The sequence below is a fragment of the Acomys russatus genome, chromosome 11 (genome assembly GCF_903995435.1).
Source record: "Acomys russatus chromosome 11, mAcoRus1.1, whole genome shotgun sequence".
NCBI lineage: Eukaryota > Metazoa > Chordata > Mammalia > Rodentia > Muridae > Acomys > Acomys russatus.
The window spans coordinates 13791533-13814132 of NC_067147.1; the positions used below are offsets into that span (position 1 = coordinate 13791533).

General features: G+C 43.9%; 1 protein-coding gene across 2 annotated transcripts; it reads left to right on the forward strand.

Moving 5' to 3' along the window:
- The first annotated feature begins 203 nt into the window (after positions 1–203).
- Enpp4 (ectonucleotide pyrophosphatase/phosphodiesterase 4) lies at positions 204–8311 on the forward strand. 2 transcript variants are annotated; one of them, XM_051152924.1, is made up of 4 exons: positions 204–345; positions 3876–4733; positions 5128–5298; positions 7664–8311. In XM_051152924.1, exons 2-4 carry the CDS (start codon positions 3908–3910, stop codon positions 8026–8028), a joined length of 1362 nt encoding a protein of 453 aa, XP_051008881.1. In that variant the 5' UTR covers positions 204–345; positions 3876–3907; the 3' UTR covers positions 8029–8311. The 2 variants fall into 2 exon arrangements, with proteins under 2 accessions (XP_051008881.1, XP_051008880.1); XM_051152923.1 differs by having other exon boundaries at positions 227–345; positions 7667–8311.
- Positions 8312–22600: the final 14289 nt, after the last annotated feature.

The window sequence follows — 22600 nt, forward strand, 5'->3', positions numbered from 1 at the left end:
CTGTCTCCGAATGGCACAGTGCAACGAGCCAATGGGAAAGGGAGTCCCATTCGCCGCGGGCTCTGGCATCCAATCCAGGTACCGGTCTCAGACTCCGCCGCCGGCCGCAGCGACTCTCCCCGGGCGCCCGGCAGCTGCGCACTCGAAGCGCCCTGGGCAGCACCAAGCTCCCGGGTGTCCCACGGTCACCCGCGGGGGTGGGCATCCACTACTGCGCAGGCGTCCCAGGAAGCGCTCCTCGGAGTCGCGCTCCGCCCGCGTCCGCCTCGCCCGCACGTACCCCGGGGCGCGCCGTTCCGCTAGCGCCGAGTTCCGCGCGCCCGAGCGAGGTGGTCGCGCAGGCCGGTGAGTCCTGAAGGGAAATGCCACTCCCTTCCCCCAGCACGCCCAGGGCGGAGGATAAAGACGTAGGGAGAGCTCCTTCTCCCTGTGCGGCGTGGTGGGGTGCTCGGGGCGGCGGGGAGGAGGAGCGTGCTCCGGCAGGTGGATGTTAACTGTGGCGGGATGTGAGGGCGGGGACTGGTGTCGCGGGGGTTAGCTTGTGCGCCGGGCCACGCCTGCTTTGGTGTCTGTTTTTTTTTAGTGTCCTAAAAATCTAGAGACGGAGCGGGGAGAGAAGCCGGATGCTGGGTCAGGCGCTGCACAAACAACCCTTCCCAGGCTGGTCCCAGCCCTGCGTTTGAGGGTTGTCTAGCTAGTGACCGGAAAATTCCGGTGCACTTTTCTTTGGTAGGACTCCAGAAGGCCAGCTGCAGGAGCACAAAGTCTGTGGTTTCCCCCTTTCTTCCCGTTTTTCCAGAGCTTTCTCAGTTTTTAAGGGAGCGTGGAGCTTTCGAGCTCCCCATCTCTTTACCTAACCTCATCTAAATTTAAAGTCAGTTTTACTCAGCATAGCTAGGAAGCATTTTTATTGGATATACGATGAGAGGCATTTTATGCGCAGTAAGAGAGGTGTAACTGACTTAAAGATGCTTATGTGGCGTAGAACGGCGGAGAAGCATTTAGAATCCTAGAATCTTTAAGACTTAGAAAGCTTTCAGGGAATTGGGTTTCTTCCCGTAGATTGTTTAAGCACTTAATATAAATCTATAACTAAACTACCTGCTACCAGTGCACACAGATAACAAAGGATAGTGCTATTTTAAAGCCACATTTGTACTTCGTTGCATCAAAGAGCAGATGGAATGCTAATGCTGGGAAATGGCTTTTGCCTCACCCTCGTCCAACCCAACCCTAGTTCAGTGAGAGTTGACTGGCATGCATTCTCTCCAGGCAAGACAGTCAACCCAGAGGACATAAGGGGTGTTTTCTCCCCTAAGTTGGAGACTACATCAACTTTCCAGCTACCGTCGAACTATTGGATGCACTCCAGATATATCCGCCTTTTTTTTTTTTTTTTTAACTCCCTCGGAGTTTTCACCGGTGTAAACATTACAGAGTTTCTTGCAGCATTTTTCGTTTCATTCCTGGAACCATGACTCTCTCACTCCATGAAAATGGTTTGAGGACCTTGTAACTGGTGACTCGTTCATAGCTCGAGACCCGGTGTTGGGATTAAACATGTCCTAGGAAACGTGGCCCTTTGCACTGCTAGGAAAGATATTCTGACAGGCATGATTCTGTTCAGTGGCTTGTTAACGTGTAGTGTTTCTATGCTTTGTCACAAAAATGAAATTAAGTTCGTAGGAAACTTTCTGAGCTCCACCAGCCAGTGGACTTCAGCTTCACCATCTATAAAAAGAAGAGTCTAAAATCTTCCTAATTTATCATTAGTTCCGCTGTAATCTTCTGCTTGTTGTAGCACAGGCCTAACTAATTTTATAACTAAAATGGATGAGGGAAGCTAATATTGAAGATTATTATTATTATCATCATCATCATGATTATTATTATTATTGCAGGTCTGCTGCTAACCTTTATGCATCCCCAGTTTACAAGGGACTAGAAGCTGGGAGGGACTAGATGACCAAGGACCCATCTTCTAGGTGTGAGTTCCATTCCCTAGGCCTCCTGATATTGAGGAATACAGACTTTCTGCTTTGTCCCTGTTGCAGCCGGGTGCAGTGGCACACACCTGTCACCCCAGCACTCTGGGATGAAGAGACAAGGAGGATCTCTGTGAGTTCGAGGCCAGCCTGGTCTATCTACAAAGCGAGTCCAGGACAGCCAAGGCCACACAGAGAAAAACCCTTTCTCAAAAAACAAAGAACCCAAACCAAACAAACAACTCCGTCCCTGTTGCTAAGCTTAAAGACAAGGACTGCTCTTGGATCCAGGCAGAGTGCTAAATGTTTTCCCAACTCTAGGATTTATAATAGCATGTATTTTTTTTAACATGACTTTTACTCAGAGTTTGGGGAAGAAAGAGCATTCGTTTGCATTTTGTGGAAGGAGGGCAAACAGGTTTCATTATGTGACACTTGCTTTGCATACAGGAAGTAGTGCAAAATATTCTCACGTTAAGACACCCAAATCTGCATTATGCATAATTCACACCTTTTTTTTTTTTTTTTTTTTTTTTTTTTTTTTTAGGTAAAGTGAAATGAAGATGTTTGCTGTTTTGTGGCTGGGCATTTAAGAATACAGCCCCGCTTTTTTAAACTATAGTTTTATTGATACATAAGATACAAACCGCCAAATTCACTCATTGAAGTGTACAACATTATGAAAGCATAACCATCAATTTGAAGGCACTTTCACCATTCCCCAAAGCAGCTCCCTGCCCCTTGGTATTTACGGTCACTTTCTCACAAGCCTACCCCTAAGTAGCTATCTGTGCTGGCTTATCTGTAGAATTGCCCCTCCTAAGCATTTCATCTAAGGGGTAGTCATTTGTGTTCGCTTTCATTTGTGTCCTTGGCATGGCATCTAAGCTTTGCATGTAAGCAAACGTTCTGGAGATTCACTGCTATGTTTTCATCTAAGAACTTTACACCATTAGCCTTTATGTAGGTCCATCATCCGTTTGGAGTTAACGTTTCTGGATGGTAGGAGACGGGGCGCCACACTGATTCTTTTTTGCATGTGGCTGCCCAGCTGTCTTTTGCAGCATTTATTGAAATGTCTCCTCATCTCTCTAACTGTTAGAGGTAACTATATTTGAAAAGTTTTAGACATACTATGACATTCCATATAATCCAGTAACCAATGGATTTAAAAAAAAAAGTAATTAAGGGTAATGCTAGACCTGGGATATTAGGAAAAATAGCCATGCCTTTAGCAGCAAGGTGGATATTTAAGGGTGGTGTCACAATGAAATTCCTTTTAGTAACTGTTAAGCTTCTTCTGAAGTTACTGTGCCATGCAAGTCCTTATAAGCTTTGTCTGTTAGTGAGCTTCATGTCAAAGCTGCAGCAAGTGCCCACTGAGATTTCCTCTCTCAGGTAGCATTTATTTTTGTCTCTATAGCTGCACTTCTTTCTCTTAAACACAAACTGGTGACCATATTGATGCTAGAATTTCTACCAAATTTACACGTGGGCTTAAGGTAAACTAAAAAAGCTTGGAATTATTTGTATTTTGAACAAAAGGATCATTTTTATGTTTCCATCTATTTTTTGGTAAATGTTTAGAATAGTTTCTGCTGCTCTGGATGAATAAGATAGACGGATGGGAATGTTGCTGGGACAAAAGAATGTCCTATTTTCCCTCCAGAGCTCGGTGAATGTATGGGGCGGGTATCACCAGGAGACTGGAAAAGTAAAGGCAATTTCCCCCCTATATTTCGACTATCTTGTTATCTTTAAATCTAAGTTCTAAGTTGACTTCAGCAAAGTTAGCATATACAAGATTTGTAAATGTTGATTCTCTTCTGCTGTCGAAATTTATGAGACTTAAATAGCGTTGCTACTTCATGCATTGTGCTTTGGTTTTAGGAGCCCTCACTGCTGTGTCCAGCGTGTTCGTTATGAAGTTATTAGTAGTTCTCCTGGTTTGCAGCCTGCTCACTGGCTGTAGAGGTAACTCTTCCTACAGTGAGGCGCCTCAGTTACTCCTCGTGTCCTTTGACGGCTTTCGAGCTGACTACCTGAAGAGCTATGACCTTCCTCACCTCCAGAACTTTGTCAAAGAGGGCGTCTTGGTGGAACAAGTCCAAAACGTTTTCATCACAAAAACATTTCCAAACCACTACAGCATCGTGACAGGCTTATATGAGGAAAGCCATGGCATTGTGGCCAACTCCATGTATGATGACGTCACAAAGAAACACTTTTCGGAATCCAACGATAAGGATCCATTTTGGTGGAATGGGGCGGTGCCTATTTGGGTGACCAATCAGCTTCAGGAAAACAGATCAAGTGCTGCTGCTATGTGGCCTGGGACTGACGTGTTCATCCACAACATCACACCTTCCTATTTTATGAATTACAGCAGCTCAGTGCCCTTTAAGGAGAGACTAGATTATGTCGCCACATGGCTCAGCAGCTCCAACCCACCAGTCACCTTTGCAGCACTCTATTGGGAAGAACCAGATGTGAGCGGCCACAGATTTGGGCCTGAAGATAAAGGAAACATGAGTAAAGTATTGAAAGAAATAGATGACCTTACTGGCGATCTTGTCCAAAAACTGAAGGTGTTAGGACTGTGGGAAAGCCTTAACGTAATTATTACGAGTGATCATGGGATGACTCAGTGTTCTGAGAACAGACTGATAGATTTGGATTCCTGCATCAACCAGTCATCCTACAGTGTTATAGATTTAACCCCCGTGGCTGCGATTCTTCCCAAAATAAGTAAGTAGCTGTTTAAAATAAGTGGAAGAGACATTTCTTCCAGCTGTGGAATTAGTGATCAGTAGTGACGCACAGTTTATATTTGTGAAAACAACCCTTTTTCTGAGTCGACCAGGACAGGCTACATCATGAAAATAGATATGTGGGTTATTGAAAGTGCCTGTGCATGCCCATTCCTGACATTGTCACATAATTATATATGTCAGTTACTCAAGCTGCCTTTGTGTTTGCCCATCTCTGACTGTGTCAGGTAATTACTCTCTGTTTAGAGAATTAAAAGCAATTAATTAGATAATATTGTCCAGAATGTGTTTCTGTTTATGCTGTAATGATATGAGGGTATCATTGCTTCTAAGTCAAAGGCAGTTTTCCGTTTTGTCTTCCCCTTTTACAGATGTTACAGAGGTTTATGACAAACTGAAACACTGTAGCCCTCACATGAATGTTTATCTCAAAGAACATATTCCTAACAGATTTTACTACCAGCATAATGATCGAATTCAGCCTATTATTTTGGTTGCTGATGAAGGCTGGACAATTGTAGTCAACAAGTCATCATTAAAATGTAAGTATTTGTTTCTGATATTTCTGAAGTCCCTACAGGGCACATCGCACATTGTGACCTTGTTCTGCAAGGCAGGTGCACTGATTTAGGTATGCTCATACGGCACCATTAGTTCAGTGTTGCAAAGGTAGTCCTCAAGTGATTTTCATTATGCAGCCATTTACCACGGCCATCATCTCACTGTTCCACTAGGAGGTTGTGTAATTTTAGGGGAGAGCTGCAGTTTCACTTTCTAATTCCTTCTCCTTGTGTGGGTTACAAAAAAAAAAAGTCGGCCTGAGTGACCCTTAGACTTTCCCAAATGATGACATCGCTTGCATGCTGTGGTTCTGTGGATCCCTGGGCAAGAGCTGAGAGCAAACAAACAGGCGACCAAGTATTCAAAGTAGCTACATTACAGGGGCTCCTGAGGCATTGACTGAGGGTAGAGGGGCGAGCCACGTGTCTCAGATGAAGAGCATTCTTCTGTGCATGGTATTGCATTTTAGTACTTTAAGAGTTCTGATATCAAAGTCCGACTCGGGGGTCAGCAAACGTCTTTACAGTGCTGGATAATGAATATTTTTGGCTTTGTGGGCCAGTGTTCTGTTTCAGTTACTATCTCAGCTCTTTTTCTAGCATGAAAATGGCCACTGAACTGGTGAATGTGTGGGGAAAGTTGGCTTACAAACACAGGTGAAGGACCAGATTTAGTTGCAGTCTATAGGATGGGAGTCTGCAAGTGTCAGGCAAGGGTAAACGGACTAAGTGAGTTTGTGTATTCTTTATATTTATGCTGTTTTACATACTTAGTTTTGTAAACTTGAAAAATATAGAGAAGAGAACAAAACCATCACAGTCCATCAGTATGGAAGGACAGACAAATATAATTTGCAGGACTTTGCATTCCCAGTACCTTTTCCATTGATACTTACTTACTTGAATTGGAATTGTAATTGCCATGGAATCACTGGAGACTTGTCATATCAGTCCCAGAACACTGCGGCAAACTTCCGTGTCCCTAAAATGGAAATTCACGAAATGCACGTGCTACGCATGCATAGGCAGGGTTGTTAGAGCCAAACTGAAGAACTGGGCGTTGGAATTCTATTGGGAGCCGTTAGCCACGTGTTTCTTTGAGTCAAGCATTTCCTGGTGTTACAAGCTAGAGTTGTCTGCATTTCTTTTACCTTCAGTACACAGATGCCTTCTCTAAAATCCTCATTTGTCCACCTTGCCCGCTTTTGGGGTGTTTATTAACTGGCAGTAAATCAGTGATGCATTATGCCATGGCAGTTCTTACTGAAACACCTGAGGTATCTAAGTCTGAAATCCCCTCCTCCCATTCACTGTGCTGTCTCCTACTCTCTCAGCACCTGAACATATTTTTAAAAATAATTGTTTCATTTATTCACTTTATATCCTGATTGTAGCCCCCTCCCTTCTTCTACCCCCACCTACTCCTCAGAAAGAGGATTCCCCCATCCCCTATCATCTGACCCCAGCCTATCAAGTCTCATCTGGACTGCCTGCATCCTGTTCCTGTGTGGGCGTGGGCTGGCAAGGCCGCCCTGCCACGGGGAAGTGATCAAGAAGTGGGCACCAGAGTCCATGTCAGAGGCCGCCCCTCCGCCCCTTATTATGGGACTCACAATGGAGTCTGTGCTGCCTGTCAACTACATCTGTCTAGGTCCTCTCGCTGCATGGTCCTTGGTTGGTGCGTCAGTCTCTGCAGGTCCCCCTGGGCCCAGATGTGTTGGCTCTGTTGTCCTTGTGGAGCTCCTGCAGAGACAGGTCCTTCTGTCCCCCAGCTCTCCTATAAGTCTCCCTGCACTCTGCCTCAGGGTTGGGCTGTGAGTCTCAGCATCTGATTCATTCCCCTGCTGGGTGGAGTCCTTCAGAGGACCTCTGTGGTCGGCTCCAGTCCTGGTCCTGGTCCTGGTTCTCTCTGCAAGCGCTCCCGATGCCTGTTGCGTTTGCCCCTCTGAGTCAGAATCAAGCATCCTCCGTTGGGGCCTCCCTGTTACTTAGCTTCTTTAGGTCTGTAGGTTATGGAAGTTACCGGTTGACCATGAGCTTTTGCACCCAGCACTGGAGATGGATAGGTGAAGCGCGTGGGTTAGGGCTGAAACACAAGTACATCAGGTTGAGAAGTGTTCACGTCTGAAGCCAAGCTTCATTAGGAAGACATGTAAGTACATGTAAGATGCAGGTCAGCCTAAGTTGAAGGAAGCACAGATTTTTCATGTCTGGCTTCTGGTTAGTGCAGCCAGCCAGAATCTTAGAGAATGGGAACATGGCTGGCAGGACGCTTGTGGATTTCTGGTGAACGAGTGATGTTGTGAAACACTGATGCTTAATAACACGGCTTTGTCTTTTTCTCCAGTAGGTGACCATGGCTATGACAATTCTCTGCCTAGTATGCATCCGTTCCTTGCTGCTCATGGTCCTGCTTTTAGAAAAGGCTACAGGCAGAGCACCATTAACACTGTGGACATTTACCCAATGATGTGCCACATCCTGGGACTGAAACCACATCCCAACAATGGGACCTTCAGTCACACCAAGTGCTTGTTGGTGGACCAGTGGTGCATTAATCTCCCAGAAGTCATTGGAATTGTTATTAGTGCACTGTTGGTGTTAACCATGCTGACAGGTCTCATAATCTTCATGCAGAACCGAGAGTCGGCTTCCCGCCCATTCTCCCGCCTTCAGCTGCAGGAGGATGACGATGACCCTTTAATTGGGTAACTCACTGTGTCTTCCTAATTTCAAAACTAAGGATCCATGCAAGGATTGGTGTTACAGCCATAAAAAGGTGTATTTCTAAAGTCAAGACAGAAACATGCTAAAATTACTGTGTTGCTTTCTGTTTGTATTGTTGTGTGTGTGTGTGTGTGTGTGTGTGTGTGTGTGTGTGTTGTTTCGGTATGTTGCTTGATACAAATAACCCTGACAATAGTAGAGTTTCTGATGTGTTAATTAAAACCACCTGTTTCCCTAAATAAGAACCAGCTTTGAGAAAACACTCTTTCTGTCCCCGTCTTTCTTTTCAATTAAAAAATGTCTTTAAGTGAAAATATACCAAAATTTAAGAGGCATGCTTTTCTAACAAATTTATATATTTGTAAATTACACAAAAATATTTATGTAACTTGTGAGTTTTGTGTATCCTCGAGAAAAAGTTGCACATATTTTTATACTTGCCTTTAATTAGTGTGTGTCCCAAGAAAACCCTTGACGTAGGAAATTCTGTGGTAGTTGATAAAACTAATTAGCCACCCAGCATAACTGTAGCATACAAAGAAATCATTTTAAGTAAAGCTGCTAAAACCAAACCAGACCCAAGGAAGACTATGTAATAAAAAGTCTGAGCTTGCTATGACCCTTAAGCTGTTGACAACCCTCAAGTTGTGTCTGTGGAGCTGGGCACGGTGGTGTCCACCTGTAAGCCCACTGGTTGGGAGGATGAGGCAGAGGACCTTGAGCCTGAGTCCAGCCTGGGTTACATAGCAGGACCTTGTGGGTTTGTTTATCTGTTTGTTTTAGTTACGTTTTTTGGATAGTATTGTTGATAAGAAGTTTCAAAGAGAACAGAGAAAAGTTGTTTTTCTCTATTTGTGTCTAATGTCTCTGGGTAAGTTGCGTGTGCAAGTGTGTTTATGTGTGTGAATGTGCCAATGTCATGTCACTTACAGTGGGCACTGGACTGTGTGCCAGAACACAGCTGTCAGGGAGGGGTCAGCTCAAAGGAAAGATTACTTCTTGCACACTGTATTTGTGTACTTTCACCAGCTCACAAGTTAATAATCACAATTAAAAACTCACTTTTGTTAACAGTTTTCAATTCTCATGTTTATTGGAAGTGTTCAGATGCTGTAGAAAAAAAATTATGACCTGAATACAAAGCTGCAGATTTTGAATGTGCCTTCTGTAGAGTGGTAAGAAGTGTGAAACAGACTTTAGTGTCTCCTGCCCCTGGGTCACGGTCACGTGCTAAGAGCCAGAGCTGCTTCCCCCCTCACTTAACTCATCCTAACACCCCGAAATGAATATTTGCTGTGAAGCACAATATCATTCCCTTGCTGGCTGCTTCCTCGGAACCAGAACTATTAGAACAGACAGCCTGTGCGATGTCCACTAGAGACCAGACTGGTGGCTTGTATTACTAGTGTGATCATTAGCGTTGTGACAAGTTAAAATAGAAAACAAACTTGGTTACTGTTTTTCAGTTACAAAATGGGTCTACAGTAAGCATGCAGTACAGCTAAACACTGATGGCCTGTGATGACAGATGACACATTTCCGCCATCTTAGATACATCGCATGTGTCAGCTCACTGATCATTTCCTAAAGTCTGCACCCCATCTGGGGCCCGTTGTATTGGGTTTTGGGAGGCATTTCTGCACTGCATATTTATATAGTCTATGCTCCTGGTCATAAAATGTCTGTTTTGGTTCGTATGTGTTCTGGGTTATTTATTTTTTACATGCAACAGCGATGCTAAGGGCTAAAGAGTTGATGAAATAAAATACTAGAGGAGTTCATGTTTACTTCAATTTTCATTTAAGAAATAGAAAGTGAGCTGGCTTGTTCACTTTGAAAAATAAATCAGTGGGTGTTTTTGAAGTGTCTGCCTGTGAGTACTTTCTCCTAGTTGAACATCTGTGAGTTCCTGCGGCACCATGGATCCCAGGGACTCTTAGCTCTTCATAAAGAGTGGCACAGGAAAGGATGCTCTGTCAGTGGCTTAGCCCCTGGGACAGATGTATTCATTTTAGTCTGTTCTCATAATACTATTTATTCAGTCAAATAGATTATCATACTGAGCTTTGTGCTAATTCATTTGTATCTTTGAAAAAAAAAGTATATCACTGTTAAAGCCCACGACTCCAGTTTGGGCTCCGAGGAAACCTTTTAGTAAAGCTAGCCTTTGACATGGAGGTTTGGGGGTGTATGTTGTCAAAGGATTGACTAAAATTCTGCTCTGCTTCCTGTTCGGGGGAGAGTATTTGGCTTCAGGAAAGATTTAGCTCTTCTTGATGATAGTGCCCAAAGGTAATAGGAAAGTGTTTGCCTGTGTGTTTTTGTGATTTCCACTAGTCAGCTCAGAGTTACGTACCTCGACTTTACTATCTAGTAGAGGGGCGGTCACGTTGCGGTTAGCAGGCTCTCACACATGTTGCGGTTAGCAGGCTCCTCTGTATGAGCATGGGGGGTAACAGAGGCTTGCTAGCAGTGTACTCCATTGCCTTCCTTTAGGAATCCACAGGTAAAGCCTTAGAATGTTGAAGAGTTACATCCCTTTGCACTGGGCTTGGCCTTTCCCGCTCATGCTCACCTTGTAAGCTTTAAGGATGATTGGCTTTAATCCCTTTTGTGAAGAGTGGTTTATTCCATTGTTAGTCTTTAATGTTACAAATGAAGGATAAAGATTGGGTGTAAAGTGTGTATTTATTGGCAGTTCTCAAACAGCATGTAAATACAGTGAGTGCGCTTTAAGGAAATCTGTAGTGCCTTAAGTTAAAGGAAATACACTTTGACCATATTGTTTCAACTTGGAGCTAATGACTTTGCCTATGATTAAACTTTATGAAAATAAAGTCTACCCAAACAAATACATTATCAGCCCTCTTAATTTGTCACCTTCTTATAAAATACACAAACCATGAAGGATGGATTGTCATGACTTGAGCGGATCTGTAAAGACTTTTATAAATGGTCATTACAGACCTTTTAGAAACCAGGATTAGGGTTGTGTAACAGGCAATTTTTACAACAATACACAAAGCAGATGTAGTATATGAGGGCCTCGTTGGCAAGAGAGCCAGAATAAAGTTGTAGAACCTCCTGAACTGGCTCATTATAAAATGCAAGAAGTTTTACAAAGTTAATTACTGAGCAGCAGGGCACAGTTAACAGTGTCTGCGCTTGGTCTTCTGTAGAGCTGTAGACATGATTGACACAGCCAAACGCACATAGAGTCAACTATGCTTCCTCCAGGAAAGCATTCATTCCCTCAGGATTTTTATTTTTTTATTTTTTTATTTTTTTTTATTAATTTATTCTTGTTACATCTCAATGTTTATCCCATCCCTTGTATCCTCCCATTCCTCCCCCCCCCCATTTTCCCATTATTCCCCTCCCCTATGACTGTTCCTGAGGGGGATTACGTCCCCCTATATATTCTCATAGGGTATCAAGTCTCTTCTTGGCTACTTGCTGTCCTTCCTCTGAGTGCCACCAGGTCTCCCCCTCCAGGGGACATGGTCAAATGTGAGGCACCAGAGTACGTGAGAAAGTCGTATCACACTCTCCACTCAACTGTGGAGAATATTCTGACCATTGGCTAGATCTGGGAAGGGGTTTAAAGTTTACCTCCTGTATTGTCCTTGGCTGGTGCTTTAGTTTGAGCGGGACCCCTGGGCCCAAATCTGCCTATCATATTGTTCTACTTGTAGATTTCTAGGACCCTCTGGATCCTTTTATTTTGCTGTTCTCCCATGCGTCTCTCATTTAGAGTCCCAATAGGATGCCTTCCCCTCTGTCCCAGTTTCCTGGTAAGTGAAGGCTTTCGTGGGACATGCCCCTTGGGCTAGTATGCAGATATAAGTGAGTATATACCATTTGATTCTTTCTGCTTCTGGGTTAACTCACTCATTATGATCATTTCTAGCTCAATCCATTTATCCACAAATTTCGGGAATTCCTTGTTTTTAATAGCTGAGTAGTATTCCATAGTGTATATGTACCACAGTTTCTTTATCCACTCTTCTACTGAGGGACACTTAGGCTGTTTCCATGTTCTGGCTATTATGAATAAGGCTGCTATGAACATGGTTGAGCAAATTTTCTTGTTGTGTGCTGGAGCATCTTCTGGGTATATTCCAAGGAGTGGAATAGCTGGGTCTTGAGGAAGCCCTATTCCCATTTTTCTGAGATAGCACCAGATAGATTTCCAAAGTGGCTGTACTAGTTTGCATTCCCACCAGCAATGAAGGAGTGTTCCTCTCTCCCCACATCCTCGCCAGCATGTGGTGTCACTTGAGTTTTTGATCTTAGCCATTCTGATGGGTGTAAGATGGAATCTCAGAGTTGTTTTGATTTGCATTTCCCTGATGACTAAGGAGGTTGAGCATTTCTTTAAGTGTTTCTCAGACATTTGATACTCCTTTGTTGAGAATTCTCTGTTTAGTTCCAAGCCCCATTTCTCAATTGGGTTATTCGGTTTGGTGGTGTTTAATTTCTTGAGTTCTTTATATATTTTGGATATTAGACCTTTGTCAGATGTAGGGTTGGTGAAGATTTTTTCCCAGTCTGTAGGCTGTCGCTTTGTTCTCTTGACAGTGTCTCCTGCCTTACAGAAGCTTCTCAGCCTCATGAGGTCCCATTTATTAATGGCTGACATTAAGGCCTGGGCCGTTGGTGTTCTGTTCAGGAAGTTGTCTCCTGTGCCAATATGTTCCAGGCTCTTTCCCACTTTTTCTTCTAAGTAGCTTAGTGTCTCTGGTTTTATGTTGAGGTCTTTAATCCACTTGGATTTGAGTTTTGTGCAAGGTGACAAATATGGGTCCAGTTTCATTTTTTTACACATAGACCTCCAGTTAGACCAGCACCATTTGTTGAAGATGCTATCCTTTTTCCATTGAATGGATTTGGCTTCTTTGTCAAAAATCAAGTGACCATATGTGTGTGGATTCATATCTGGGTCTTCGATTCGATTCCACTGATCAACCAGCCTGTTGCTGTGCCAGTACCATGCTGTTTTAAGTACTATTGCTTTATAGTACAGTTTGAGATCAGGTATGGAGATTCCTCCTCCCTCAGGATTTTTAAATTCAGTGAACACTGCTAGGAACTGGGAACTAGTTGTTCTTTCTCCACCTATTCTTGGGTATTGTTTTATTGTCCCTCCCCTAACACATACTCCAACCGTCGCTTGAGAGAATATGTGAAAATCCAAAGATCCAGGCGGGTCCCGGGGTGCTGGGCCACAAGATGCTGACCTGTATTCTAGACTGTGTGAGTGTAGCGATGATCAGTGTCGATGTGCATCTGCTCTCACTCACATCCTGTAGTTGGAACTGCTCCGGAGGCACACACGAGATTGCTGCTCAGATCTTCTGCCCACCTGCGACAGTTTGAATGTAGCTGGCCCCATAGGCCCATAGGGAGTGGCACTATTAGGAGGGGTGGCTTTGCTGGAGGAAGATTGTCACTGCTGGGGTGGGCTCTGAGGTCGCATATGCTTAGCCTACAGCCAGTGTGGCACACAGTGTCCTGCTGCTGCCTGCAGATCAAGATGCAGAGCTCTCAGCTCCTTTTCCAACACCCTTTCTGCCTATATACTGCCACGTTTCTCGCCATGACAATTATAGGCTGAAACAGTAAGGCAGCCCCAGTTAAATGTTTTTCTTTATACGTGTTCTGACCATGGTGTCTCTTTACAGCAATAGAGACCCTAACTAAGTTGGTACCAGGGACTGGGGTATTGCTGTGATAGGCCTGACCATGCCTTTGTTTGTAGGAATATGGATCCTGGGACTTTGGATTAGAAAAGAAGTTGAGGGCTGGAGAGATGGCTCAGAGGTTCAGGGCACTGACTGTTCCTCCAGAGGTCCTGAGTTCGATTCCCAGAAACCACATGGTGGCACACAACCATCTATAATGTGATCTGATGCCCACTTCTGGCCTGCAGGTGTACGTGCAGGCAGAGCACTGTGTACATAATAAGTAAATAAATCTTTTAAAAAAAGAAAAGAAAAGAAATTGAATACTTTAAGTGGGGCTATTGGGCCATCCTGTAGGGACGTGGAAGACAGTGGTGCTGAGGGAGACTTCAACTGTGGGAGCCTGACTCAAGAGGTTTCAGAGGAGAATTTTAGTATGTGGCCTAGAGACTGTTCTTGTGGTATTCTAGTTATGAATTTGGCTGCTTTTTGGCATTGTCCAAAAAAATATGCCTGTGGCTAAAGTGAAGAATTTTGGATTCATTTCATTGGCAAAGCAAGTCTCAAAACATCCTTTGGCATGGCTGAATTTGGATATGCAAATGAAATGGATAATTTCCTAGGGAATTATTGCACATAGGAAAAATACAATGGAATGACTTATTTACTTACTAATTATTTTACAGTGATTTTTATTGTGCACACATACAGCACAATGTCATAGAATAAATACAGGTATTACGAGGGTTGCCATAATGAAACATAATCATTTCTATCATCAACAGTCACCGTATCAATTTCTGTATCTAAGACAGGTTCCAAAGGTTCTAAGCTGTTGTACAAAAATGCATCAGCCAAAGACCACAGCCCTTCTCTTAAAAATTAGTTTTTATTTGCTACCATAACAACAAAAGTTAGGTGAAAAAAAAAAAGTTAGGTGAAAAAAAAATCCTTGATATCAAATCCAATAAAGACAGAACAATTCGTTTGAAAGACAGTAACTAAATGGAAAATTAAACTTGAAAATTAATTAAATGTAAAAGAACAAAACATTGAACGAAAATGTCAGAGGTTAACGAAATTGGGTGAAAAAGCAGGATGGGCAGGTAATGTCCAAGAGAGATCCCTCAACTGCAGAATTGCACATTGAAACATAGAAGTTGTGATAGGAAACTCTCAGCTGAATTAGCTGTGCTTATTATGAAAAGTTTTCAAGACCAGGTCTCAAGCTGGAGAGAAACACTGTATTATAGTCAAGGGACCCGTACATATGTGAGGAAGAGAAAGCATTTTTCACCCAAAACACTAAAACATGTGAATCAAAAGCGCATAGAAATAGGGTAAGACTCTCTAAACATAACTGAAAAAAGATTTAGTACTTTTCTCTAACAGAACTAGACCAAAAAAGTCAGGCAAGGAAATAGACTTGCCACCAGCAACGCCTGACATTGAGAGACACCACAGTGCGAACAAGAAAGGGCATTCTTCCGAGCACACAGAGTTACCAAGACAGGTGTTTCCGTTATCATAGAAGCCTCTTAGCAAGTAGCCTCAAAGGATTGCAGCCTTACAAATTACACTTTTTGATCAAAGGGGCATTCAATATCATGTGGAAACATGTTTTGAAATTAAACTGTATGCTTCTAAGTCATGAGTAAACCATGGGTCAGAGAGAAATGCAAATAAAGTATTTGGCAATTCCAATATAGGCCCTATTGAGTTCTAAGATATGCAGATAACGCCTTATGTGGGGGGGGGGGAGCTACAACTTAGAACCGCTGTCTTAGGGGAGGTTCAAAATCAACTTAAGTTACCATGTTCTGGAAGCTAGTTAAGAAGAAAAAGGAAATGGCAAAGATAAAAATCTGAACTAGAAAGGACCAGCAGAGAGAGCTAGTAAGAGCAGGCTTGTTTGGTCCACAGTCAGCTAGCACAAGTAGTGATATTAATTAAAAAGGGGGTAGTCACACTACAGTCCTGCAGTTAGCAAAAAGAAGCCAAAAAAGTGACAATTTAGATAACATGGGCAGATTCTTTGAAAAAAAAAATATGATCAAAGTCAAATAGGAATTCCTAACTGGCTCCATCTAAATCAAAAGTCATTAAAAAGCATTCCCAGAAAGGAAACTCCTAGACCGGGTTGTTTCGTAGAGTCTGTGAGAAGTAGTATTGGTTTTACACAGACTTAGAGAAAATAAAATAAAGGATCAAAAAATATGAAGGTCTGGAAAAAATTATCATTACTCTTACGAAGAGAAAACCGTGAATCCAGTGTTGTAAACGTGTGATGCGTTTGATCAGTGTTGTTTGCCATAGTCTAGCAACAATACTCAGATCATTTAAAATCACTTCTTTAGAGCCGGAGAGATACATCAGTGATTAAGAGCCTTGCTCCCTCTTGCAGAAGACTTGAGCGTGGTCCCCCGTACCCACAGCCATACCGGCTCACAACTGCCCGGAAACGGCCTCTTCTGGCCGTGTCAAGTCCCCATAGATGTTGGTGCGTGCCATTATCTCTCCCATTTTTGCAATTATGTGGTCTCAGGTGGGTCTGTCCAGGCAAGAAAATGCTGTTGGAAACCCTGAACCTGGAGTTACATGTGGTTATGAGTCAACAGATGTGGGTGCTGGGAAGCAGAGCGTATCTTTAGCCCTTCCCCTCCCCCTATTATAGTCTCTGCACCTAACAATGAAGCCGGGAGCCAGTCACCAATAATGGTAAAACTGATGATTCAGTAAAGAGAGCCACATATTTTCAGTCCCTTTCACAACTCAAGAAAAATGAAGTGATTGTAGATTTGGAGGAAATAAGAACGATTTTCATGTTTTAAAAATTGCGGTTCACTGTTACTAACAGAATGTGATGGTGATGTAATTCAGCTACTGTTACTTTATCTAAATTTTAGTGGGATCGTTGATCTGAGGCCTTATTCTACCCTCTCCCCACTCCCCCCCCCCTTTTTTTTTTTTTTTTTTTTGAGCAGAGGTCCCTTGATGTCTGTATAAAAGACATAATGACACAGGCTTACAGTTAATTAGGGACACTCTTGCAAATATTCATACGTAATAACTCTTTAGTACCTGAAATAACTACATGAAACAACATTAGTCTGGTCAATGAAAAATCAATTTCTGTCCCCAAGTCTTGAAGCCCTCGCCTCCCATGTGATTTTTTTTCCCCAACTGAGGGCATTGGAAAGTTCCAGCGAGGCCCGGTGGAGCCCCTACAATGGTGTCAGTGTCCTATAGAGGAGGAGAGGGGACAGTGTCTTCCCCTGTCCGACCTGCCTCTGCCTCTGGAGTCCTGGGATTAAAGCATGTGCTACCACCACCGACTGCCCACACTGGTTTTTTAAATGTTAGCAATTCTAATAGACACTGTTGTTTTCCTGTGGTTTTAATTGGCAGCACCCAGTGGACACTGTTGTAAAGTAGTTTTGCACAGCCATGTTTGCCCCATTTAGTCTGGTGGTGAAAAATGGCCGTGAGGCTGGGCATGGTGGCGCACACCTTTAATGCCAGCACTTGGGAGGCAGAGGCAGAGACAGGTGGATTGCTGTAAATTCGAGGCCAGCCTGGTCTACAAAGTGAGCCCAGGACAGCCAAAGCTACACAGAGAAACCATGTCGAAAAAAAAAAAAAAAGAAGGAAAGAAAAGTGGCTGTTAATTTGCCTGCCTTGACATAGAATGTTCTGGTCTTTTGTTGGGTGTGTGGTTTGCAGGGTCTCTCCTGCCTGGTCTTTGTTCTCTTCACATGGACAACAAAATAGTTCATTTCAGTAAGTGTCAAGTTCCCAGTTCATAATCTTATCCCCCCAGTGTGTGTGTGTGTGTGTGTGTGTGTGTGTGTGTGTGTGTGTGTGTGTGTATGTGTGTCTGTCTCTGTCTCTTCTCTCTTGTGGATGTTAACCCCATGGCCTCTTGCATGTTATGGAATCACTCTGCAGCTGAGCTCTACTCTCAGTTCCCAGTTTGTACTTTTTGGATTGTACCTTTGCTGACAAGTCTTTAAGAATTCTGTCTTCTTCTAGGTTCCGAAAATGTTCTACTTTTTTCCTCATTTACGTGTACCATCCATTTTGAGCTTTTTTTTTTTTAAGAAGTTGTGTTCATTATTAGTGTGTGCATGGGTGTATGTTCTCTACAGCATGCACAGGGAGGTCGGAGGACAATTTACAGCAGATGGCTGCTGAGGGTCCAACTCAGGAATGTCAGGGCCGGAGCTAGGCGTCTTTACACACTGAGCCGTGTCTCCAGCCCCGGTTTTTGAACTGTGGTTTGCATACGATTGTGAGTTTGTGTGCCTCTGGATGCATAGTTGCTTTGGTCCCCTCCTTGTGAAGTCGGCCCTTCCTCCTGTCAGCGCTTTGGAACCGTTGTCGAAGTCACAAGAACATTTACAAGGATGCGCTTCTGGTTCTCTAGTGTCCTTAAACTGTGTGCCCATCTCTGCCAGTTCCATGCTAGAGCAACTGTCACGCTGAGACAGGAGGATTGAATATCACGTGGGATGATTCACGCTTGTGTCTTTCAGGAGCCTGTGCCTTTCCACATAGATGTTTGCTTAAGCTTGGCTGTGTCTGTAAAGAGCTCCCGTGGGAGTTGGATGGCCAGGATCTACATGAACAGTGGAGGACTTGGCATCTCATTGTGCCCCAAGTACCCTGTGAACAGAGTCTTTTAAGATAGATACTGTCGTTTCCTTCCATTTCTTGCATCAGCATTTGGTTATTTTCAGGATACTAATTCATTCAGTAGGTTTTGTTACATCTGCAGCTGTTTCATTTTCTAAGGTAAAGAGCATCACATTTGGACTTGGCTTCTGCACGCTGCTGGTATACAGAAATTAACATACAGGGGTGTAAGCAGCCTTGACATCGGTACCTGTGGTGTTGTAGTTTGCTTTGCTGCCCTTAGGAAGCTTCCAGATACTTCTTTGTGATTTTCTACAGACATGACCATGTTCCCTGAAAACAGGAACCATTTCCTCTTTCTAAACATGTATGACTTTTCTTTCTTTTTCTTACCTTATTGAAGGGCCTGGATTTTGCCTTTCAGTTCATCTTAGCAGGAAATCATCTCACACAGGTTTAGCATGCAGCTCCGGGGCTGTGTCAGCCTAGTATTCAGGGTGGGGCTTTGGTGTGACTGTGACTGTGTGCTGCCAACAGTCACTTCTTCTCTCCTGGTCTGGTCTGCAGAGGACGGAAGGATTTCCCCAGTGAGCTAGCTAATGGGTGTCCCTTGGGGGAGGAGGGACAGGAGATTCTATAAGCCATCCCTCTGCATACATCCATGGCATTTGGGGACAGAGAAAACAAATCTCAGGAGGTGAGGACAAGGGGCTGTTAGACCAAGACACTCGGTGTATCTTTGTTGGACTTACAGCTGTCCTGCTCACCCCCGTGCTTCTGAGTGGGGATGGGTCTTAAGCCTGTGAGGACGTAGAAGTTGGGCCTCTCTTACAGGCTTCACTCACCACATCTCTCAGTAGAAGAGCGTGAGTCCTGAGGGTGGCAAAAGAAAAACACTTCTCTTGGCTGTTGATTTTTAGTAGCCCCCCACCCCCCGGTGAGATTGTTTTACCTGATACAGGCCCAGAGGCTCCTCTTCACCCTCAGGGAGAAGCCTGCTTGAGCTGCCATCTTGCTGGGCTGGGCTTTGGGAGTCAAGACCACCCGCCACCTTCCGTGCTGCCCTGCCACTAGGATCTGCATCCTTCCTTTGGGCCCCTGACCAGCTTGTCTCCAGAACCACCTCTCAGGATCTCTGCTCCAGTTCTAGGGCTGTATCTGTGTTCACTGTGCTGGGGAGGAATGAGGCCATGCATGTTCATTCTGTCTTGTTCTGACCAGATGATTTCTGGACTTTTTTTTTGCAAGTGTCTGTCTGTCTGTCTGTCTGTCTGTCTGTCTGTGTGTGTGTGTGTTCATGAGTGCATATGTGTGCAGGTGCATGTGCCATGTGTGTATACATGTAGAAACCAGAGGAGAACTTCAGGTGTCACTCCACAAGGAGATCATTCCCTTTCTTTGGGACAGGGTCTCTCTCTGGCCTGGAGCCCACCCTTAGGCTAGTCTAGGTGGACAGTGTGCTCCAGGAACCCTCTTGTCTCTGCCACTGCAGGGCTGGGATTACAAGCCTGGATCACACCCAGCGTTTTCATGTAGGTTCTGGAACTTTCACTCAGGTCATCATGCTTGTCCAGCAGGCGCCCCTACCAACTGAGCCACGTGCCTAGACCAAGATTTATAAATGTTGTTTTTTAAAGTATCATATTGTCTACAGTGCAGTAAGGAGTTCCCCGTGTGGAAGTCAGAAGGTTGAAATGCTGGCAAGAGAGTCAGCACTCACTCGGGACCACCTTCGTCCTGTAGGCAGCACTTGGCCAATCAGGAAGGAAGCTAAACATTCTGCATTTCTGAAAATTGAGTGTGATAGTACAGGGTTTACCAATGCAGAGACCTTCCTTCACCACTTCTTGCTTAGGGTGGGGTTCAACCCGCTGCCTCCCTCTAGGAGGACCCAGAAGTCCACTGACCTCCACTTTGCACGGAAACTAAGTCAGGAACCCAGGTCTCGCTTCTAGCTCTGGCATAATGCCGTGCAAGTTCCTTCTCTGAACGAGGGCAAGGGTCCTAGTTAAATTACACCACTGGATGATCCCTTGGACTCTTCCTTGCTGAGTAATGATAACAGAGGCTGCCTTCCACCCTGCCCCCAGCAGTGAACAGCTGCAAACATCTGGCAGCCAGAAGGCTAGGTAGGTCTTTTAGGGTTTTGTTTTGGTTTGAGTTTTTTGTTTGTTTGTTTTAGTTTTGTTTGTTTGTTTGTTTTTGTTTTGTTTTGTTTTTTGACGGAATAATTTCTTGTAAAAAAAAAAAAAGACTAATAGGATGTTCACTTTACTGAATCAGAGGTAAAAGCATTTAGACGCAAATGGGATGGGGCAGAGGGGGCAAACATTATATAAAAAACTATACTGGGAAAAAAGTCTTACTAACAAAATCTACAAATAACTAAAGGAACAACTCTGGGGAAACAGGGGAAAAGGGGTTCTATCCTGGTATTTGAGATTCTGTCCTGCCATTGTGGAATTGGGTAGTCTTAAGTGTTACTGCCAAGTGCAAGCATATCTCCTGCATTAAGTCGGGCCGTGAAGACGACATTTAGGGTAAACTATAAAATAAAGCTACCAGAGGGTTCTAAATAACAACATTTTTCTCAGGAAGGCTAAAAGTTTTCTTTCTGCCATTGCTTCTCACTGCTGATTCTGCAGGGACGTGGGCATCTGTGACAAACCATTCAATAATCAAATGTATCTGTAACAAACCTTTGGATAACCAGACCCTTCCTTTCTAAACTGCCGTGTGCTCATCGCTCTGTTCCGAGGTAACAGCGCCTTCTAGAGTGAAGTAAAGGCAACCAACTGAAAGCGTACATGCCTTCTGAAGAGCTGGACACTGAAATGGACTAACCCTCATCTTCAAGTCACGGTACTGGTGTCTCCACAACGTCCAAAGCCACAGTTAGTCACCATGTGTGTGTGCCCACATTCAGGAGGTGGACAGCCAGAGTTGAGAACTCATGAGGCATTTGCTACCAGATGTCTGACTTCCCAGCATCCTCTGGGATGTTCCCCGTTTGCATATATTCTGTCTTATTTGGAGATGTTTAATGAAATGAAAATGATGTGCTGATGTTCTTTACCTTAGGAGCAGCGTAATCATTTATAAATATTTCACTTCATTTTAGGGAACACATCAAAACCCAGTTAAATTCCCATCATTTTCGCTTTCCATGGATAACCAGTCCTTTCTTTCTGAAATAATTATGCCACTTTGGTTATCAGTTAACAGGAGGATTATTACACAGTAACTATCACACTGTTTTCTATGGGCTTTGTGTCTACTTTGGTACTGCTTCCTAAGACAGCTTTTCTTCGCAGGTCCTCATGTTGCCCCAGCTCTTTGCTGCTTAGCCACCTAAAAGGCACAGCTTTAAGCTGTTGTCACAAGAGAGCCTGAGATGATGAGGAAGCTGGGTGGTGAGACATCTAGGAAGGTGGGTTCTCCTCTGACGTCAGTAAACACCTGGCGGGAAGGCACTCAAACATCTCGTGAAACAAAGTTAAGACATCTGAGTCTCTCTGTGTCTCCATGCCCATTATAAGCGAGAGACTCTTTCCCCTCCTAGAGGAGGTCCTTTGTTACTATGGTGACCACGTGTGCATACATCTCAGCTGCAGTCCTGCTTACTTGGTTTCCCATACTCCACAGACCTCTTTGCAAGGGTTAGGTGGCCTATACGTCACCTAATATTGTTTGTCCCCTTTTGCAGCCCTGAATTTTGAAAGGCTCATAGTTAAAGGATGTTTATATTCCACTTCGTGCCACCAGAAACAACAAATAAGCAAAACCAACCACTATTTTTTTAAATCTCACTTGATTTTTAATGTGGTTAATAGTGTTGTTTTCAAAGAAGCAAATAATGACAGGCAAGGAAAAATAAACAAAACGCTGCAGAGATGGTGCCCGGGTCTCTGCTCCTCAGGCCAGCGCTGTACTACACAGAGAAGAGATCTATGTGCATGTATCCCCGTTATGGAATCAGGGCTAGAGTCATCAGCAGGGAGCAATAAGGGATGTATAGAAAAAAGATCTTTAGAATGCATCCTTCAGTGTTTGGATCTATTGGCAGGAAGAAGCAAATGAAAACGCCTGGTCCTTGGTGAGGAAACATAGCTAGAAATTCCCACAATGCAACCTGCTGCTGGGAATGCATCACTCCAAAATGCAGGCTACAGACTTGATCCCACAGACTTTTCCATACTTTCACTTTATCCTCCTCCTCCTCCCCTCCTTCCTCTTCC

What these genes read in the sequence shown, in the direction of transcription:
- Enpp4 (XM_051152924.1), top strand. Translation starts at nt 3,908, where the DNA reads ATGAAGTTATTAGTAGTTCTCCTGGTTTGCAGCCTGCTCACTGGCTGT. An exon ending in TGCGATTCTTCCCAAAATAA is followed by an intron (nt 4,734 to 5,127) that starts GTAAGTAGCTGT and finishes CCCCTTTTACAG; the next exon opens with ATGTTACAGAGGTTTATGAC. An exon ending in CAACAAGTCATCATTAAAAT is followed by an intron (nt 5,299 to 7,663) that starts GTAAGTATTTGT and finishes CTTTTTCTCCAG; the next exon opens with TAGGTGACCATGGCTATGAC.